At 43.1% G+C, this 20,261-nt stretch overlaps 1 protein-coding gene across 1 annotated transcript; it reads right to left on the bottom strand.

The window, feature by feature from the left end:
* Positions 1–154: 154 nt before the first annotated feature.
* On the bottom strand, positions 155–17,085 carry LOC139461905 (uncharacterized). Its single transcript, XM_071243393.1, has 13 exons — positions 17,050–17,085; positions 15,751–16,101; positions 14,338–14,472; positions 12,635–12,826; positions 11,242–11,384; positions 9,889–10,063; positions 8,294–8,438; positions 7,126–7,290; positions 6,172–6,265; positions 3,456–3,650; positions 2,555–2,798; positions 1,368–1,535; positions 155–929 (listed from the first exon to the last, which is right to left on the bottom strand). The coding sequence occupies exons 1-13, from the start codon at positions 17,054–17,056 to the stop codon at positions 619–621; spliced, it is 2,325 nt and encodes a 774-aa protein (XP_071099494.1). The 5' UTR covers positions 17,057–17,085; the 3' UTR covers positions 155–618.
* Between the last annotated feature and the right edge of the window lie 3,176 nt (positions 17,086–20,261).

Raw genomic sequence — 20,261 nt, 5'->3', positions numbered from 1 at the left:
TTGCAAACTATTGATAAACAGGCTTTCCATAAGATCATTTCTGTGTATTTCTTTGTAAGGAGTCTTCTGCCAGGAACAAACTACAACAACATCAACACCACCAACAACAACAACAACAATAATAATAATAATAATAAACGTGGAGGCTCTTCATGATAAATGTTTATTGTGCACTTTTGAACACATTTATTTGTCTGATGATCCTCTTGTAATCGTTTTGTAAAATCCAATTTTCAAGTGTATATTTTCATATTCCCCCACAGTTCAAACGGCAATGTAGTCGGGGAATCCATGTTCGCATCTCTCAAACGAAGAAATTTGGGGATGTGATCATACTGTACATGTAGATGAAACATGTAATAATGTGTATGATGATCTCAGAACGGATTTATTTATGAAATTGTGTGCACATTTCACTGTTTAATAACATATTTGACTTCGTACGGGGACAGAAAGAGAAATTGCAAATTGTCAATATCTGGTTTACTGTAATATCTCACACTGACATCTGTAGAGAGAATATCCACGTCTTTTCATTCAGAGAACCAATTCTCTATTTTAAGATCATTGCAAGTCGCAGGAATGGTGTCACTTCTGAGCACTTCGATCCGGAGTTTCTCAGTCACCATCTCTGAAAATACTGTCCCCAAACGTCCCAAGGTATCCGCCCCATGTTTGACGCGATTTTTTCAAAAACGTCAAGGATGTTATTGAATTTTCATTATTCAACATCTTCATTTTGTCATGCACTGTGGCATTAATCGGGGTATACAACTCCTGGTCAATCAGATCATTCAAGGTGACCTTGAAGATATCCACGTTGAACTTCATCTTCACAAATCTGGCGTAGTCGTCGCGAAGAACGCCAACAGACACGACGTTTATGATGAGGTCGAGTTTGCCGTCGCCGTCCACGTCCCCAACCGCTCCTGGGAAGGAAATGCATACATATTTATATGATAATGATTGAAGCGAACATCAAAAGTCTTTCCTGTGACAAGACGACAAGGCTGTGAGTATAAACTAATTGTTCATATTGTTGAAATTCATCATCAACAGAGCGGATACCCGAAGTGATGTAGATCTCCTTCCAGGCGAGACTCTGAACGCAGGCAGTCCGTTAATAAAGCTGAGATGTTGATACTCTGGTATTTTCTAAATACCGTTGTCTACCTTATCTGATAAAAACTGACGAGGAAAAAGACTTCATTCAGTGTTTGCCAAGAAATTCACTATCAGCTTAATTAGATAGAACAAGTTCTCATGTCCTTAAACTACAAGTGTTCAAAATGGCCTATCTTATTAACAGTGTAGGTATTGACAGAGCAATATTGTATCTCTATATTAAATTGTTTAATGCTGTTTACCCGTGGTTCTCTCGTCTGGCTGGATTAGAACACAATAGGGAGTATTTGAAGTCGCGTTGACATCTCGTTTACCACGAGACCAGGGAACTTCGTTCTCAGTCGCTGTGAAATTTTCTCCATATTTCTTGATAACCTCATCTACGAGTTGTTTGTCTTTCTCTGTTAGTTCTGCGAGATAAATGCAAAGGTCAAACGTGAGTAACGTCGTTTTGATGACATTGATAACATACGTGTGAAGGCAAAACCATGGCTGCATCCGGTTCCGAAAATAACAGCATCGATGAATTTAATTTCATTCAAAAGATAAAAGCATTATTGTTTCTGATTCAGAAGAAAGCATTTTAGCCCCTGGTTCTAAAGAGAGCATTATTGTATTTGATAAAGGGGAAGAAGGCATTATTGTATCGCATTCAAGAGATGAAAGCATTATTTCATCTCGTTCATAACAAGAATGCATTATTTTATCTTAGCTAAAAGATGAAAGTATGATTGTATACTGAGGAGGGAAAGAAACTATACCTATCAGTTGATTTTATCATTATATCAGTTTCAATTGTTAAAGTTAGCGATATTATATCCAACAAATGATATCTATTGACGCTTAGTATACTTCTACATAGTTTTATTATTAACATTTTAGAATTTGAAAACAATTTATACACGACTTTTGATGAGCATCTCAGAAAGCCCGATATGGTCCAAGTGGCTGCAAATTCATCTCTCACCCCATTCTTCATTGAATCAATATATTTTTACACAAGATTACCCACCAACAGACTACCTTTTGGAAACTGTTGCAAGAATGAGTGATAAAATAAAATGTAACAACAGTTTGTTGTTTTGTTTTGTTTGTTTGTTTGTTTGTTTGTTTGTTTGTTTAGGGGGGGGGGGGGTATGGCTGTGTCAAAAGTAGAAGAAACTATGGTTTTTTTCTCGATATCAGGGTTGTCCAACAAACTCATTCATCACGAGGACATTTCGGATTTGTTTCAGAATTTATCTGGAGAAATGTTCCTAAAAGTAACACCCAGTATCCTCTCCCAAACAATATTAGATGGTGGGTCCCAAGCTGGCCGCTTTAACTGGGCTGTCCTTCCGCCCACCTCAGAGGATTAAAAGATTATTAAAATGACAAGCATTATTGTGCATAAAAACTAATAATACACGTAAAAAACACATATACGTACTGTAATAATATTTCTGAGAACCGAAATCCCAGATTTTAAGAGGGCGCTTCATTATTGTTCTATCCATGGCAAATGATTCAGTGATGTAAACTGTTTGGTCAGATTCACACTCAACGTAGTCATCATCCACAGAGCGCATGTCCCGGAAGTGATGTTCCGGAAGTAGAGCTCCGTCCAGGTGAGAATCTGAACGCACTTCTTGTTCATAAAGCTGAGAGTCGCCTTTCAGGGATCTTCTGTTTATCTGAGGCAAAACATTCAAAACTAATAACAGAAAGATCAGTTGCTTGAATACATCATTTGTTTTGACGCGATGTTTAAGTTTAAGATCAGATCATCACGGGCAAACATGCTCATCTCAATTCTTACGATCCTGTTCAGACTGCATATAACAAAATGCCTGCACTGGAATGAGGCTGCTGAGCACGCCACGCCACGCCACGCAACGCCACGCAACGCACGCCATGCAAAACAACGCCACGCCACGCAACACACACCACGCAAAACAACGCCACGCCACGCCACGCCACGCCACGCCACGCCACGCAACGCACGCCATGCAAAACAACGCCACGCCACGCAACACACACCACGCAAAACAATGCCACGCCACGCCACGCCACGCCACGCCACGCCACGCCTCGCCACGCCACGCCACGCTACGCCATGCACGCCACACATCCATCCACATCACACTCATCTCCACCAAGGGCGGTCGGGTAGCCTAGTGGTTAGAGTGGTTCGCTCGTCACGCCGAAGACCCGGGTTCGATTCCCGACATGGGAATGTGAATCCCATTTCTGGTGTCCCCCGCCGTGATATTGCTGGAATATTGCTAAAAGCGGCGTAAAACCAGTCCATACTCACTCACTCGCCCCCACCACACCACAAGTCACCTTACCACTCTCTGTATCCCGGTAGCCCCGTGTATGGCGCCGGTACCCCGGGTGTCAACTCCTCTTCGCCCCTGGGTGCGGAACAAGAAGACGTCTCTGTTCTTGGTCGCGGTGCGAGCCACCAAGTCTGAACTGACGTCATACTTGTTTGTGGTCATGTTCCAAAGAACGGACCCGTCACGGCCGTCAAGGACGATTGTCTAGAAGGAAATCACATCAACTTACTAACTGACATATCCATAGTTATATACAGCGAAACCCCGTTAAACCCGACCCCATCAGTCTGGACATCCAATCATTTGGAATATCATCAAGTGATGAGGATTTACAGCAATTAAAATTGAACACCTTCAAGTTCAACAACACATGAGCTTTTTAACAGGATAGTGAGAAAGATATGATGGGAAAGTCCAGATTAACGGAGTTAGAAACAGAAACCATGAAGATTCAGGTTAGAGTTGGTCTCAGCAACCCATGCTTGTCGTAAGTGAGTGAGTATAGTTTTTACGACGAGCGAACGCTTTAACCACTAGGCTACCCGACCGCCCCGCTTGTCGTAAGAGGCGAATAACGGGATCGTGTAGTCAGGCTCGTAGACTTGGTTGACACATGTCATCGTATCCCAACTGCTTGGATCGATGCGCATTAAGTAAATCCCTGGATTGTCTGACCCAGATGCGATTTTTTACAGACCGCCTTCATATAGTTGAAATATTGCTGAGTGCGGCGTTAAAAAAAAACAAATTAAAAAAAATAAAATTCTCTGTAGGTTTTTATTTAACATATAACAGTGTGGATACTGCTCATGATAAACAATAATAGGGCTTAACTATTGCTTACTGGTTATTTAATCATTCACTCACCCACTCACCACAGTTAAGGGGGGGGTGACATCGATTATAGTCACGTGCCTGAAGTGAGTGGCTGTTTGTACGAGTCCGGTTTTATAGTGTAAGCTGTTTTATAGCGAGATATCATGCATCAGTTTAACATGGACATCCAAATCAGACACATTACACGGAAAGCGCACCCACTAGTCCTTGTTTTAGTCCCTAAATGACGACCGCAGGGCACGGAAATAAAAATGTAGAATCACTTGACGCCGAACCACCCAGCTTGGGACCTATAGACATGTATGGTTCGTCACTATTGGGGTCACATGAGGTCATATGTTTCACCAGACAAACCAGTGATTGATATTATGAGCAACAAGCCTCCCCGTCGGGGTACGATAACACGCTGTCAACCATGCGAGGTCTTTGAGGTCTGTATTTATACTGTGTGAGTCACCCTTGCATGATGCATGGTGCATGATGTCTGTCTGTCTGCATGCATGCAGAGAGACAGGATGAAAGAAATTCTTTACCTGAACTCCGAAATAAGTGAGTGAGTGAGTGAGTGAGTTGGGTTTAACGCCGCTTTTAACATTATTCCAGTTATATCACGGCGTGTCAGCTTAATGTGGGAGGAAAGCCCGAAGTGATGCAGGTCTAAGACGTTTACCACTTCGGTGAAACCCACAATCATAGGTTTCTAGCGTGCCCAAGGGACGCAACTCTGCACAGCGAATCGCGGCGCCTTAGACGACTGGGCCACCCGTGCCCCCACTCCGAACTAAGAGTTCACTGCGGTATTATGTACCCCGAGGTCAAGACTGTTTGCCAGACTGAGAGCCTAAACCTTTCTCAGCCATTACTACATTTATTTGAACAGAACAACGTTGAGAGGGTAATGTGTGCGTTCGTTCGGGTAAACATGCCGTTGCCGTGCCGTTGCCATGGGTGACCAATCTATTGGCTGATATAAGTACTGTGTGGTTTTCAGTGATAACAGCGTAGTGATTCGTTCCTTGGCCCAAACTGCACTATATATATAGTTTGACCCTCTTAAATTTGTAAATTACTAAGCGTATTTTTCATACGAAACATTTCACAGTATTCCAGGCGGTGTTGCCAGACGCAATATTCAGAGGTGATGACAAAGCTAATATCCAAAACTGAGTGAGTATGTGTGGACCAGGGTGAGTGAGTGTTGACCAGAGTGTGTGTTGACCAGAGTGAGTGAGTGAGTGTTGTCCAGAGTGAGTGAGCGTGGACCAGTGTGAATGAGTGTTGACCTGAGTGATTAAGTGTGGACCAGAGTGAGTGTGTGTGGACCAGAGTGAGTGTGTGTGGACCAGAGTGAGTGTGTGTGGAACAGAGTGAGTGAGTGAGTGTTGACCAGAGTGAGTGAGTGTGGAACAGAGTGAGTGAGTGTGGAACAGAGTGAGTGAGTGTGGAACAGAGTGAGTGAGTGTGGACCAGAGTGAGTGAGTGTGGACCAGAGTGAGTGTGTGTGGACCAGAGTGAGTGAGTGTGAACCAGAGTGAGTGAGTGAGTGTGGACCAGAGTGAATGAGTGTGGACCAGAGTGAGTGAGTGAGTGTGGAACAGAGTGAGTGAGTGTGGACCAGAGTGAGTGAGTGTGAACCAGAGTCAGTGAGTGAGTGTGGACCAGAGTGAATGAGTGTGGACCAGAGTGTGTGAGTGAGTGTTGACCAGTGTGAGTGAGTGAGTGAGTGTAGACCAGAATGAGTGAGTTAGAACCACACGACCCAATCACCATTACAGCAAAACCTATTCTAAAGATAAGCAGGAATCACATCAGGGCTAGAGTGGGTCCGTACATCCAAACGTTATCAATGTCAGTGTCACCTTTAAGCAGGTGTCCAGGTGGTACTCACATCTGTTGTGTTGTAGTAGGGCCACGCCCCCTTGCTCCAATGAACCATAAAGTCCATGACGTCATCGTCATTGAAATGCCCAGGTGCAGGTGTACTGTTTTTAAAAAAAGGAGTATTCAAATCGTTCAACGACCACTCTGATTGGTCAGTTCTATTTTATAACATGACTTCATAAAATGTATATAAGGACACAGATGTATCCCATAAGCAATGAAATTGAGATTGCCAAAACCCGGTTGGGCAGGATCCCACCTAGTATCATCAATGTTTGATAGTGATTCATTAGCGCATGACCGACCATTGGATATTCGGCAGGGGGAGTGGTGGGATATCTATATGGAGATAAGATATTTTTTCAACTACAGCTGACAAACCAGATATATTTTTATTAAAACTATAAGCCTAAATATTTCCTTCACAAAACCACCTTGCAACTTGCAACAATGTCTGAAATCATTCTTTGCAAAAAATTATTTCCGATAATATGCCCAGGCCATCCACTAAATATTAAATGGTCGGTTCCTATGGTATATTCTGAAGGTACAATGGACTTTGCACTGATTTCGTATGCTCGGTTTAATCGTTCTTATTTGCACTTAAAGAATGTTCATTATAGATTGCAACAATGTATCGAATCTATGTTTAAGTGGGATGTTCAAGGATAACTACATTACACGCCGTGACTAATTTAAATTCCAGTGGCAAATATTTCAACACATTGATATTACGGAACTATACAGTGAGTGAGTATGGTTTTACGCCGCTTTTAGCAATATTCCAGCAATATCACGGCACCAGAAATGGGCTTCACACAATGTACCCATGTCGGGAATCGAACCCGGGTCTTCGGCGTGACGAGCGAACGCTTTAACCACTAGGCTACCCGACCGCCCCCGGAACTATACAGATCTCTTTAACCATAGGTTGAACAGGCAGAGGAACGTCACGGGTTACCTGTAGGACTCTCGCCCATCTAACTTGATCTTCCACAAATTCTCCAACGTCTCGCCGTCAAACAAAATCACCGTGCCGTCAAAGGCCGACATGAGAATGTCCTTGACCCCGTCGCCGGTCATGTCAATCAGCACTGGAGGAACCATCACGCCTTTGTCCGGCGACCTGGATTATTGATAAATTCAACAAGTGCTTATAAAAAAATGAAGTTAATAGTCAATAGATTGTAAGACAGTTATTTGACCAAAGCACGAAACCTTTGACAAGGGTCTCACTACTTCCTGTCCCGTGAAGATCCGGATTAGAATTGGTCTTCAGCAACCCTTGTTGAGACGCTACCAACGGGATCGGGTGGTCAGGCTCGTTGAATTGCTTGATCCATGTCATCGTATCCAAACTGCATAGATTGATGCTCAGACCCGTGAAGATCCGGGGTAGAATAGGTCTTCAGCAACCCAAGCTTGCCGTAACAGGCGACTACGGGATCGGGTGGTCAGGCTCGCTGATTTGGTTGATGCATGTCATCGTATCCAAATTTCGTGGTTCGGTGCTCATGATGTCAATCACTGATTGTCTGTTCCTGACTCAATTATTTACAGACCGCCATCATATAGCTGGAACATTGCTGAGTGCTGCGTTAAGGAGGAGGTACACGCAGGTTACATTGAAACCTCGAAACCTCCGGACCCTGTTTATTCAGAAACCCCACCTTCCGAGAGATTACTGCAGGGTTCGATTTCTGTTTTGCGTGTACCCACGATTCGTTAATCCGGACAATTCCGGTGGGAAAGATGCCGTCCGGATTAACGAGGTTCCATTGTGTAAAGTTCAGACACGGGCAACAACACTGCAATAACAGTGAGTGAGTGAGTGAGTGAGTTCGGTTTAACGCCGCTTTTAACATTATTCCAGTTATATCACGGCGTGTCAGCTTCATGTGGGAGGGAAAGCCCGAAGGTATGCAGGTCTCAGACGTTTACCACTTCGGTGAAACCCACGAGCACGGGTATGGTGCTGACAAACCTAGAAACATAATGGGGGCGAACCAGGATTCGAACCCACAATCATAGGTTTCTGGCGTGTCCAGGGGACGCAACTCTGCACAGCGAATCGCGGCGCCTTAGACGACTGGGCCACTCGTGCCCCCTGCAATAACAGAATCTCGTACCTGAATATTTCAATGACACCATCATCGCCCGCTTTCCTTGCCCCCCATTGTGTGTATCCCCCCAGGACGTTGGGCACGCGCTGATCACGAGGGTACTTCTGGACATGCCGGTAGAAGTCAGGGACCGATATAGCCAGAAACAAACCTGAAAATTGCAGATGACATGAACGTTAAGTATCAACTCAAAACATGTCGGACGGGATTTTTTTTCAAATACAGTAAAACCGTGTCCAACCGCCTCCGTGGTCTAGTGGTAGAGCGTCCGCCCGGAGAGCGGAAGGTCCGGGGTTCGATCCCCGGCCGCGTCATACCAAAAGACGTTAAAAAATGGTACTTGTTGTTACCCTGTCTGGCGCTCGGCATTAAGGGGCTAAAACAAGGACTGGTCGGCTCGGAGTCAGTATACTGTGTCTGAGTGGGGTATTCATGTTAAACTGCGGCATGGTATCTCAGTGTGCTAGCACTGTAAATCGGCATCAGTCCGGACTAGTAAAAGCAGCCACACACACACACACACACACACACACACACACACACACACACACACACACACACACACACACACACACACACACACACACACACACACACACACACACACACACACACACACACACACGTCGCTATATAAGTGCAATAATCTTGGACGCGACGTTAAACCCCATTTCACCTCATCTTACTTGTCTGGATCTTGTTGTCCCAGAAAGCTCTGATTCCAGACCTTTGTTTTCAGGAATTCGCTCAAATTGCACTTTTATTTGTATTTACTGTGTTAACCTTAGAGTGAGTGAGTAAGTGAATCGGGTTTTACGCCCATTTGGCGATAGCCCAGCCCTATCACAAAGACCTGACACAGAAATAGGCTTCACACAATGTTTCTTTTGTTTGTTGTACAACGTCACACTGAGCAATATTACAGCAATATGACGGCGGTCTGCAAATAATCTACCAGGCAAGCTCGTGTTTGACATCATGAGCATCGATCTACGCAATTGGGATATGATGACATGCATCAACCAAGCCAGAGAGCCTGACCGCCCGATCCCGTTAGTCGTCTCTTACGACAAGCATGGAATGCTGAAGACCATTTCTAACTCTCTCTCAAGTACGTAATGTCTTCACATAGGGAGGTGAACCTGGACCCAAATCGGAACGTTTAGAGCACGTAAGGATCATTGTAAGCTTGAGAGAAGGGGAGGGGGGGGGGGAGTGATTCAGAGCGAACGAGGGTGGCGCCGAAATGTAACTATTAAGGGAGGGGGGAGAGTCATGAAGAAAAACTGTTACTTAAAAAAGGAGCGGGGGAATAGCCCCGACCCCGCCTACATACAATAAAAGACCAGTCCCTAACTAGATTTTAATTGAAAGGTGGAAGGTCTATCAGATTGACTAATAATTGTATAACATATTCACAAAAATTAAATCATTTGTGAAACACTAAAAGTATGTTTCTCTTCACTACATAAACTCTTTCCCATAGATATATCTGTTTTCACATTAACAAATGTTACTTTTCGTAATGTCTTCACACAACGACTAAAAGGTCTCAATTAATTATGTTTTGGCTGATAATGGCAAGCATTAATTAAGCCAACCTCCCACTGTCTCGCCTCCGCTTCCGTACAAGATGTACTGGGATCCGTCTCGTAATGTGTGTACAACAGGTGCGCAGTAGGTCTCCTTGTTCTCGGGCATTTCTAGCGGACGTCCGATTGGTTGCCCTGTTGCCCCTGACAACATCATCAGCCAACCAGCGTGTCTGGTATGGATCTGAAAACACACCAGGGCGGTCATAAGTAACAAATAACCCACGACAATCTTTACTTATTTTAGAAATGATGCAATCCTATTTATTCGGGACTTTACCGGAATTTCAATTCTTTGGATATCCACGTTAAGTCATCACCCGAGTAATAATTCTTTAGATTTATCAATTCTTTATACAACCCAAATGGCTTTGCTGAAATTATGTATCCATTTTTCAACTCGATTCCTTGTGTTTTTAAATGTATCTTATTGATATTGTAAAATAGCGAGTAGCTCTAAAACGTTTTAGGTTCAGTTCACATATGTTCATGATTGAAAAGGGGAGATGGTTAAACCCAAATCACAGTGTCTATGTTCATTTTTTTAAACGAATACCATATTTTAATAATGTGTCCAAAACATATGGAGTTAAGACGTCTGTATTTGCCAAATTACTCATATGTACACCCTAGTGTTTTCAAATGTCCACTTAATGCAAGACTGTCGCAGAAATGTCATTTTTCGATTGGCAAATTGTGTGTACTACATTATGAATGAAGAAAGAATGCATTATGATCAAGATATGAAAATATTTGTAATTACAGTAAACTACGGTTATAACGAACTCAAAGGGACTACTATTTTAGTTCGTCATAACCGTAGTTCGTTATAAGCATATATACAGCATAACCACAGCAAATAGTCGGGACCAAAAAGTAAGTTCGTTATATCCGTCAGTTCGTTATAAGCGTGTTCGTTAAAACCGTAGTTTACTGTATGTATACACTTAGGCAACTAGTGGGGTGGGAGGGTCGGGGTTGTTAGGGTGGCAAGTCTCCAGTCTTGTTTGTTAAACAGTTGAGCCGCACACTGCGGCCTAGCTGTATACGATGTCACCCTCTGTATCTGGCCTGAGGTCTATAAATAAACGTAAAAGTAAGTGAGTGTGCTTTTACGCCGTATTGTTGAGCATAAATGAGTAAGGGAGTATAGTTTTACGCCACTTTTTGCAATATTACGGCGGGAGACCCCAGAAATGGGCTTCACACATTGTGGGGAGTCGAACCCGGTTTCCGACGAGCAAACGCATGAACCACTAGGTTACACCATCAGTAAGGCACAACCATAAACCTTATCTCAGGCATACTGTGGTTTAGATAAACAATAGCATGCTACTTTCTAGACAACGAAAAGCTAGAAACCTCAGCAGCAACAGTTGGATCCCCGCCATGCGCAATGACGATTTCCGGTACACCATCGTAATCAAAGTCTGGAAGAGTGACGGAGTGGTAGATGTTCCATCCGCGGTTAAAGTTGTTACCATCGCCGGCCCAGAGAATCTCACCTGCAGAAGAAGTAGAAATATTTTCAATTGTACATGTGTATTAATCTGACAAATCGGGGTGATCGCTGATCATAAATGACATTTTTTCAGTAATTTTCACTTTCTTTCCTCCGGCTTATGCGTGTTAATGTAACAGTGTAGCGCCAGCGCAGCGTACCCAGGGAACCAGGCTGACTTGGAAGGATCTGCTGGCTCCTACAAAAGGCCCCAGACAGCAGATCATGTACAGAGTTTGGAAACTATCAATGTAAGTTTTATTTAACAATTCTTTGGAAAGATTTTCTTTATAATTACTGAAACTGTACTTAACTACTAGATTCATAAACAGAGTCATTTATGCAAAACTTAATTGTTTAAAATGATATATGTTATTTTATTCGCGCATGTATATCGGGAATTAGCGTATTAATAATTTGAGGCGGAAATAAATAAACATTTGTTAACTTCAGCTTCAGACTGAAAATTAATTTTACTATATTTGATCAATCATTTTGTTATAATTCCACAAAAAGGCTTTGTTTTACATTGTATTAACCGCCAGAAGATCGACGTATTGGCATGCGAAGCTTTAGCACTTATATTTAGAGTTGAAAAAATAACACCATAATTCAAGTAAAAAAATGAGAACACTGTTAAATAGTCTTCCGATTGATACAACATGACATTTTACCAAGGTTGTAACCACATTTACGAAAACAGAGGTGTTGTTTGTTTATTTTCTTAAACAATATTCTGCCGGACAGCATGATTGGTTGAAGCTCCATAAAATATTTAGAATTGATGTCCTGATTTTCTAATAATTGTACTGAATTGAAATAAAACTGATTACAAAACTATGAATGTCATTTCCAGTAATGATGGTAATAACAATGATAATAAGTAATAATTAAACTACATTTATTGTTATCACCATTGTAGTAGTGAGTGAGTGAGTGAGATGGGTTTAACGCCGCTTTTATTATTACAGTTATATCGCGGCGTGTCAGCTTAATATGGGAGGAAAGCCCGAAGTGATGCAGGTCTCAGACGTTTACAACTTCGGTGAAACCCACGAGCATGGGTATGGTACTGACAAACCTAGAAACATAATTGGGGCGAACCAGGATTCGAAGCCAAAATCATAGGTTTCTGGCTCCCAAGGGACGAAACTCTGTAGTAGTAGTAGTAGTAGTAGTAGTAGTAAATTGTCATTATCGACATCACAGTAAGTCATATAACGCCTTTAAGACCAAAAATCAGTATCATTTTACCATTTCTGATATTGATGGCTCTGATGTCACCAAGACGCCCCGTTGCTATGCAGTCGTTAACGCCGTCCCTGTTCACGTCGATGGAGTGACAGTTGAGCTCAAAGATTTCAGCATAGGCCTTGGCCTGCCACAACAGTTTCCCGTCGTAGCCCCGCAGAGCGACGACAGCACCGGCACACGGAGTCTCCATACCTGCAACAGTGGGAGACAATGAACACTACCGTGAAGGAAACAGCGAGCAAACGGTCGTGCCGTGTGGGTGAGTGAGTGAGCGAGCGAACGAGTCTAGTTTAAGACCGCTCTGAACAGTATTTCAATTATATGACAGAGTATCGGCTTAACGTGAGATTTGTTTGTTGTTTAACGCCGCACTCAGCAATATTCCAGCTGTATAACGGCGGTCTGTAAATAATCGAGTCTGGACCAGACAATCCAGTGATTGATGTCATGAGCATCGATCCACGCAACTGGGATACGATGACATGCATCAACCAAGTCAGCGAGCCGGACTACCCGTTCCCGTTAGTCGCCTCTTACGATAAGCATAGTCTGAAGACCTTTTCTAACCCGGATCTTCACGGAGCCTTAACGTGGGAGGAAAGCCTAAATGACTCGTTGACATATATCACTTCGCTGAAGCAGATAAACACCTGTCTTCACAGACCAATGAGCATAATCGCGTGAACCCACAACCGGCGGCTAAGGAATTTAAATCTGCACACCGAGTCGTGTCTCCCACCCACTGGTTTATACTCTGTCACAATCTGAGATTCGAACGCAAGATCAGCGGATCCTGGCAGCTAAGGGACATAATTCTGCATAGCGTATTTTACACCTTTTGTTCCAGAACTCAACAGAGCCAAGGATCATAAATGATCATATTCTTAGCCTCGAACCCACGAGCAGCGTTCCTGGCAACTAAGACATACCCTTTGTACGGTGAACAGCTACTGGGCCTGGCAACTAAGGGATATAACTCTGGGTGGTAGGGAGTGCCACTTTCAACCACTTGGCCTACTTTCTTACATTCGTGACCAACTTGAGGTATTCTGGGACAAGCCGAATTGTGACTTATGCCCCTCTGGTGGCCATTTGTGCGACTGGGTTCCGTCTAAGCGCAAATGGGCACAATTAAAAGAACGTGTGTTGCGTTATGAGTCAAGTATATTTCCCCTATTTTACAAGTATTCCAGATGTTATCAAAAACACATCTCGACTTATATTACAGTATTTATACAGTATGACTGACACATTTAACATATCTAGGGTATATTTTTAGATGCAAGACATTTGTAAAATCAAAAATTATTCCTGAGAGATTCTTTGATCGAAGTACCTGATGCCATACGCGCATTCTGATTGGTTTGTCGTGTTTTCGCACCATTCCTCACCACTCGCCCCTTTCCGTAACCTGCTATTCGGCTTGTCCCGGAATAACACGAGTTGGTCACGATGGATTTTCGCACGATCGATAGGGGTAACGAGTCTTCTTGCAGGTTACGGAAAGGGGCGAGTGGTGACGAATGACTTTCTTCTCAGAGAGGAAGGACTACCCTCGTTCCCGCGTAGGTGGACACGTTTATCATGCCTGGCCTGATGTGCCTGCTCCCAACCCCATCACATACAGACATGTGACGTGGTGTTGCCGAAACGTTGCTGAATACGCATTAACGCCACCTGCATAAATGACAATCAGGTCCTACCTTGGTCCTTGCAGAACTGGTCCATAGTATTTTCGGTCAACATGAAGGTGACGTCCTTTCCGAATGCGAGTCCAATGATGACGTCATCATACCCGTCGCCGTCTGCGTCTACTAGACGGATGCAGGACTCCGTGCCTGACAAGGGAGGTAACCATACAACAGAGTTAGAAGCTAATGGAGTGTTGGAAACGTCGTTTTCTTTCCTCTAGAAAACGTTTACTTTTGTTGTGTGTCGTTTCTACAAAATGTCTCCAAAGCGGAGTATCCCCCTCTTCAGGTCAAATCCCTGTTCGCCCCGATTATGTTTCTAGGTTTGTCAGCACCATACCCATGCTCGTGGGTTTCACCAAAGTGGTAAACGTCTGAGACCTGCATCGCTTCGGGCTTTCCTCCCACATTAAGCTGACACGCCGCGATATAACTGTAATACTGTGAAAAGCGGCGTTAAACCCAACTCACTCACCCAAATAGGCCGCGCTATGACTACTTGAGGTGAATTGTTGAAAATGATTTGTGTAAAAGATCAGTTGACAGAAATATTTGATTCTGTTGTGTGAGGAATGTCATCTAGTGTGTCATTATACATATGAGCATCGGCGTGGATAGGAAATCAAGAAAATTGGTGGTTTTTTTCAGAAGACATATTTACCTCTTGATTGTCAAATCTTAAACAAAATAGCATACACCATGAAATGAATTGTATTGTGAAAGTAAGACTGTAAAACAGTACATAGACCAAGAAATATTTGAGGGAAATAAAAATACTCTGATTAAAACAAAGATAACAGCGGCTTACATTCTTTCATTATTCGCCGTGATCACTTAAAAAATCATCATCATTCATATGATAGATCCCCCAGTGAAGAATCGGGTTAGATTTGTTCTTCAGCAACCCATGCTTGTCGTAAGAGGAGACAAATGGGATCGGGTGGATAGGCTTGCATGATGCTGATGATGTCAATCACTGGATTGTCAGGCTCAGACTCAATCATTTACAGACCGCCGTCATACAGGCAGACAGACAGACATTCTTTATTTCCTCCAATAATTGAAGAGTACATATGACAGTAAGTTAGGTCAAATCATATATGACCTGTAGTGAACAGAACGCAGATAACAAAAAAAATGAATACAATGACCTTCTAGGTAGGAGCTTGTGAACAGTAACGGTTATAACATGCTTTGTTTGATGTGTAACCTGCAAACCTTGTCGTGAGAGGAGACAAACGGGATCGGGTGGATAGGCTTGCATGATGCTGATGATGTCAATCACTGGATTGTCAGGCTCAGACTCAATCATTTACAGACCGCCGTCATACAGGTGTAATATTGCTGAGTATAACAACAAACAAACAAATTATGGACCCATTTTTTTTTTAAATAATCAAACCATGCCATAAAAGAATATCTTACCATAGTCTGTGAACTTGGTCCGCCATGTCCCTGAAGGTTGTATTCGCGGTTTCATCCCAGCCTGTAGAGAAACCCGGGTGAAGATACCTGCGAGGTACCCACCCCCGACCCCCAGGAGAAGGAACGCCACCACCAGGCCACAGATGGCAGGGGTGCAGCATGGGTTTGATCCGTACCGCGTCCGTGGATCGATGGTCTGGAAACGAGGTCTGCTGTTAGAGCCCTTGTTCAAGTCGTGCATCTCCACTGCTGGTGACGGGTATGGAAGGTCCATGGTACGACCAGCGGTGTTCAGCTCCAACTCGTCATCACTGCGATCCAAGAGCTTCCGGTATTGGTCCGTGCCTCGCCCTGGTACACAACATATTTCATAAAAGGGGCCATTTTATATTGTGGGTGAGTGTGTGAATGTGTATGATGTTGCCGCGTGATGTTACCTGTTATCTACCAGTAAGCTTATCTACCCTTGCTCTAATGATGGCGTTAGGATACTTCCCGTTACGTTGCCTTTCCGTCATGTTAAAGCGCACGACATTACTCTGGGTAGAACTACGTGTAGCATCACGGCATGGTTAAACCGGGTAGTTTTATAATGGGTAGCTTTACGGCATGGCTAAACCAGGTTTTATAACGGGTAGCTTTACGGCATGGCCAAACCGGGTAGTTTCATAAAGGGTAGCATTATGGCATAGCTTAACCGGGTAGTTTCATAACGGGTAGCATTATGGCATGGCCAAACCGGGTAGTTTCATAACGGGTAGCATTATGGCATGGCCAAACCGGGTAGTTTCATAACGGGAAGCATTATCGCATGGCCAAAACCGGTAGTTTCATAACGGGTAGCATTATGGCATGGCTTAACCGGGTAGTTTCATAACGGGTAGCATCATGGCATACCAAGCACCGGGTACTATCCTAACTGACATAATGTCATAGACTAACAAGGTTTAGGAAATGAATTAGTCAGTGAAGCGTCAGTAAAATATGTGCATGTCTCTAACAATGTCTTCAGGCGAAAACGGCCGTGGGCAGTACCAACGGCCAATTATATGAACTAAATGTACTTGCTCAAAGACCAATACCAATATACTCGCATAAACGCCGCATGGAAGAATAATCTTTATTTCCTCACGATTAGCTACTGATATAGTTTCGGTAGCTCCGTCCACGTGGTCGATGTGTGTCAGCGTGAGTCCAGATACAGAATGCAGCCAGTGTATAACACATGTACACATCCATCTATGAAAATATATATAAATATACACATTTCACAAAGTATGACCAACTTTAAGATCTTACCAGCCATGTTGAATAGAGCCTTATTTGCCCCTGCTCCAGATATTACGCGGGGTCGTTATCTCCAGATGAGAGTGTCACACGGTAGCTCGTTGATTGGTAGTCCATGAGCCCAATATATGGCGATGTATGTCGTCGGAGATTTTGCGCTTTCCGCGTGTATTAATTACACTATAGCGGATCTCGCACACAGGTAACTGGCGAACTTGGCGTGCGATTTAAATATCTTCAACCTTTTAGGATGAATTCATTGTTCTAGCATTGGTTCGGTGTTACGAGCGGGGTTCGAGCGGTCTTAATCTTGGCACTAACCGCCGTTCCAATGTGCGATTGTTGTAATTACATCGCTTTGTTGTGTTGGCCGCTTATCGTTGGGTCCACATTGTTGTTGGCTGACATGAACCATGATGACAACAGATTAACAGCGGGAACTGTTGTGATGTTTGTGTGTCGGTTTGGGTTGATATGTGTCAGGAATAACTGCTTGTCGGTTTTCTCGTGTCAAGTAATAAATAGCACGGACATGTAATTATATATTTCGAAAACATATTTCATCTGTCATGTTTATTCAAATATTTAAGACTTGTTTTCGGTTCTATGACTATATTTGTTAACTACCTATATTTTTACCCGTGAAGATCCGGTTTAGAATTGGTCTTCAGCAACCCGTGCTTGTAAGAGGTGACTAAGGGGATCGGGTGGTTTGTGCATGTGATCGTATCTCAACTGCGTAGATCGGTGCTCATGATTTCAATCTCTGGATTATCTGGTCCAGACTCGATTATTTACAGAACGCCGTCATAGGGCAGAAACATAGCTGAGTGTGGCATTAAAACAACAAACAAACAAACCTCAAACCTGTATGATCCATCTGTGAATCTCACGCAACATCATGGTGCCATATCAGATTCACCAGAAGCGCTCGTTAAATCACCAACATCACCGTGATATCTTTTCGTTGTTTAGAATTTTCAAAAGTCACGCATATTTGTATTGGACGTTGTTATCTGGCTTCGTGTCACATCTAATCTATTATGAGGTAGTTCTTTATTGTAAAATAGAGCAATAATTTTAATCTATTACATGTCTGTGGTCCCATGTCGACCAGTGTTACGCAACCAAGAGCGTGTAAAATAGCTACAGTGATTAGCGGCCTTGTTCTTAATCCCCGATGAAATCTTTTAATCCTCCCCCCCCCCCCCCCCCCCCCCCCCCCCCCTGTAAACTTTAATTGTGTATGTCACCTGTAGCCGTTGTACAGGTGTAAAACGTGTACCTTGTTGTTTTCAGTGGTGGCTCCATACCTTATTAGTCCACACAGAGTAATGAGTGAGGTGATAAACATACTGTGTTTTCCATTTTCTTTTTGTAACCTATAATTATACATATAATTGTTTAAAAATGCCTAACGAAAATGGACCCGTGAAGATTCTGGGGTAGAATAGGTCTTCAGCAACCCATGCTTGCCGTAAAAGGTGACAATGCTTGTCGTAAAAGGCGACTAACGGGATCGGGTGGTCAGGCTCGCTGACTTGGTTGATGCATGTCATCAATCCCAATTGCGTGGATTGATGCTCATGATATAAATCACTGGATTGTCTGGTCCAGACTCGATTATTTACAGACCGCCCTCATATAGCTGGAATATTGCTGAGTGTGGCGTTAAACAACAAACCAACCTAACGAAAATGACTGAGAAAGAACTACTATTCTATGCAGACGGACGCACGGACAGACAAACAGAGTTTATTAAAGTGTCAAGTTAAACACACATATTTATGTTTAACATCCAGCCATATCTTGGATGACGAGACATTTTTACATTATGTACGATAAGTGAGTATGGTTTTACGCCGCTTTTAGCAATATTCCAGCAATATCACGGCGAGGGACACCAGAAATGGGCTTCACATAGTTTACCCATGTCGGGAATCGAACCCGGGTCTTCGGCGTGACGAGCTAACGCTTTAACCACTAGGCTACCCGACCGCCCCTATGTACGATAAGATACTGTTCACAATGATATAATCGTTATAAAATTATGTAGAACAATAAACAGTGCTGCAGCGGTGATGCTGCCGTCAAATCGGCTGTTTCAATCAGAGGGAGTTTATTGGGATTTGATAACCCATGATTGACCAATCAGAGTCGAGTAATTTCTTAATTCATGGTAAAACTTTTCATATATATTTTTTTTATAAAAAGGAGCCTGGTGGAAACAAAAGAAACGTCACTTCAATAAAGTTTCCCATTTAAATATCAATGCATTTTTGAAGGTATCTCGTTTTTTTATATAAGTCTGTATCCTAATGTAACGTTAACGGCCCAAAAGTATGGATATAATGGGTCGCCAAAACGCGACACTTTTCTAATAAACGGCACCCAATACGTGGATCCAACATGCTTGTATCGATACTAGCGCTATGCAAAGACTTGCAGGCGAAGAACCAGGCTTCAGGAAGACGGCATGCTGTTGGTGACCTGGTATCGCAATCTCATTAAAAACAGATCTTAGTTCTCGCTACCGCTAAACAAAGATCTGAGGACACCACATAACGGGTCATGTCAGACTGACCTTGTCGCGCACTTTGATCGACCAATGGAATGACTGGCGAGAAGTCGACATTAGCCAATCAGAAGGCAGCTTACTCGTGCTTTACGGCAATAATTTCAAAAAGGCAACTACGCTTTGAAACATATTTTGACAAATTCTTGATTAAAAATTTGAAGCCTGAACAAAAGAACATTCTGGAATGGCTAATAGATGGTCTAGATTGTATGGATTCAGTCGTTAACCCCGTAACTATCGTTCGGAATACCCAGTGTAAAAAGGTTTCGGGGCTGCATGATAAGAAATCACATTCCGTCACTTTCAAGATCTGGTAAGCGACGCTCTGATTGGTCGGGTGAAAGGTCGTTCTGACCCCTACCTGTCTTCAGATCTTTGTTTAGCGGTAGTGAGAACTAACATCTGATTTTAATGAGATTGCCTGATATCGTTGCTGTAATCGGTAGGCACTTACACCGATTTACCCAGAAACATTTTGGCATGAACCCATATCACATTAAATCAAAATTTTGACGTCACAAACAAAATATCTGTAATGTGCAGATGATATGGTATATTTGTTATGTTTTTCCGATCAAAAGCCATGCTTGGTTGTTGTTGGTTTGTTGTTTCACGCCACACTCAGCGATATTCCAGATATATGGCG

This window comes from Haliotis cracherodii, unplaced genomic scaffold (genome assembly GCF_022045235.1).
Source record: "Haliotis cracherodii isolate W230 unplaced genomic scaffold, xgHalCrac1.p SCAF_15, whole genome shotgun sequence".
Lineage (NCBI taxonomy): Eukaryota > Metazoa > Mollusca > Gastropoda > Lepetellida > Haliotidae > Haliotis > Haliotis cracherodii.
This window is presented reverse-complemented; position numbering and strand designations above follow the sequence as displayed.

Excerpts from the sequence above, each read along its gene's own strand:
- LOC139461905 (XM_071243393.1), bottom strand. Across the intron at positions 14,473-15,750 it reads GACCAAGTTCACAGACTATG|GCACGGAGTCCTGCATCCGT; the intron begins GTAAGATATTCT and ends CTCCCTTGTCAG. Across the intron at positions 930-1,367 it reads GCCAGACGAGAGAACCACGG|GAGCGGTTGGGGACGTGGAC; the intron begins GTAAACAGCATT and ends TTTCCTTCCCAG.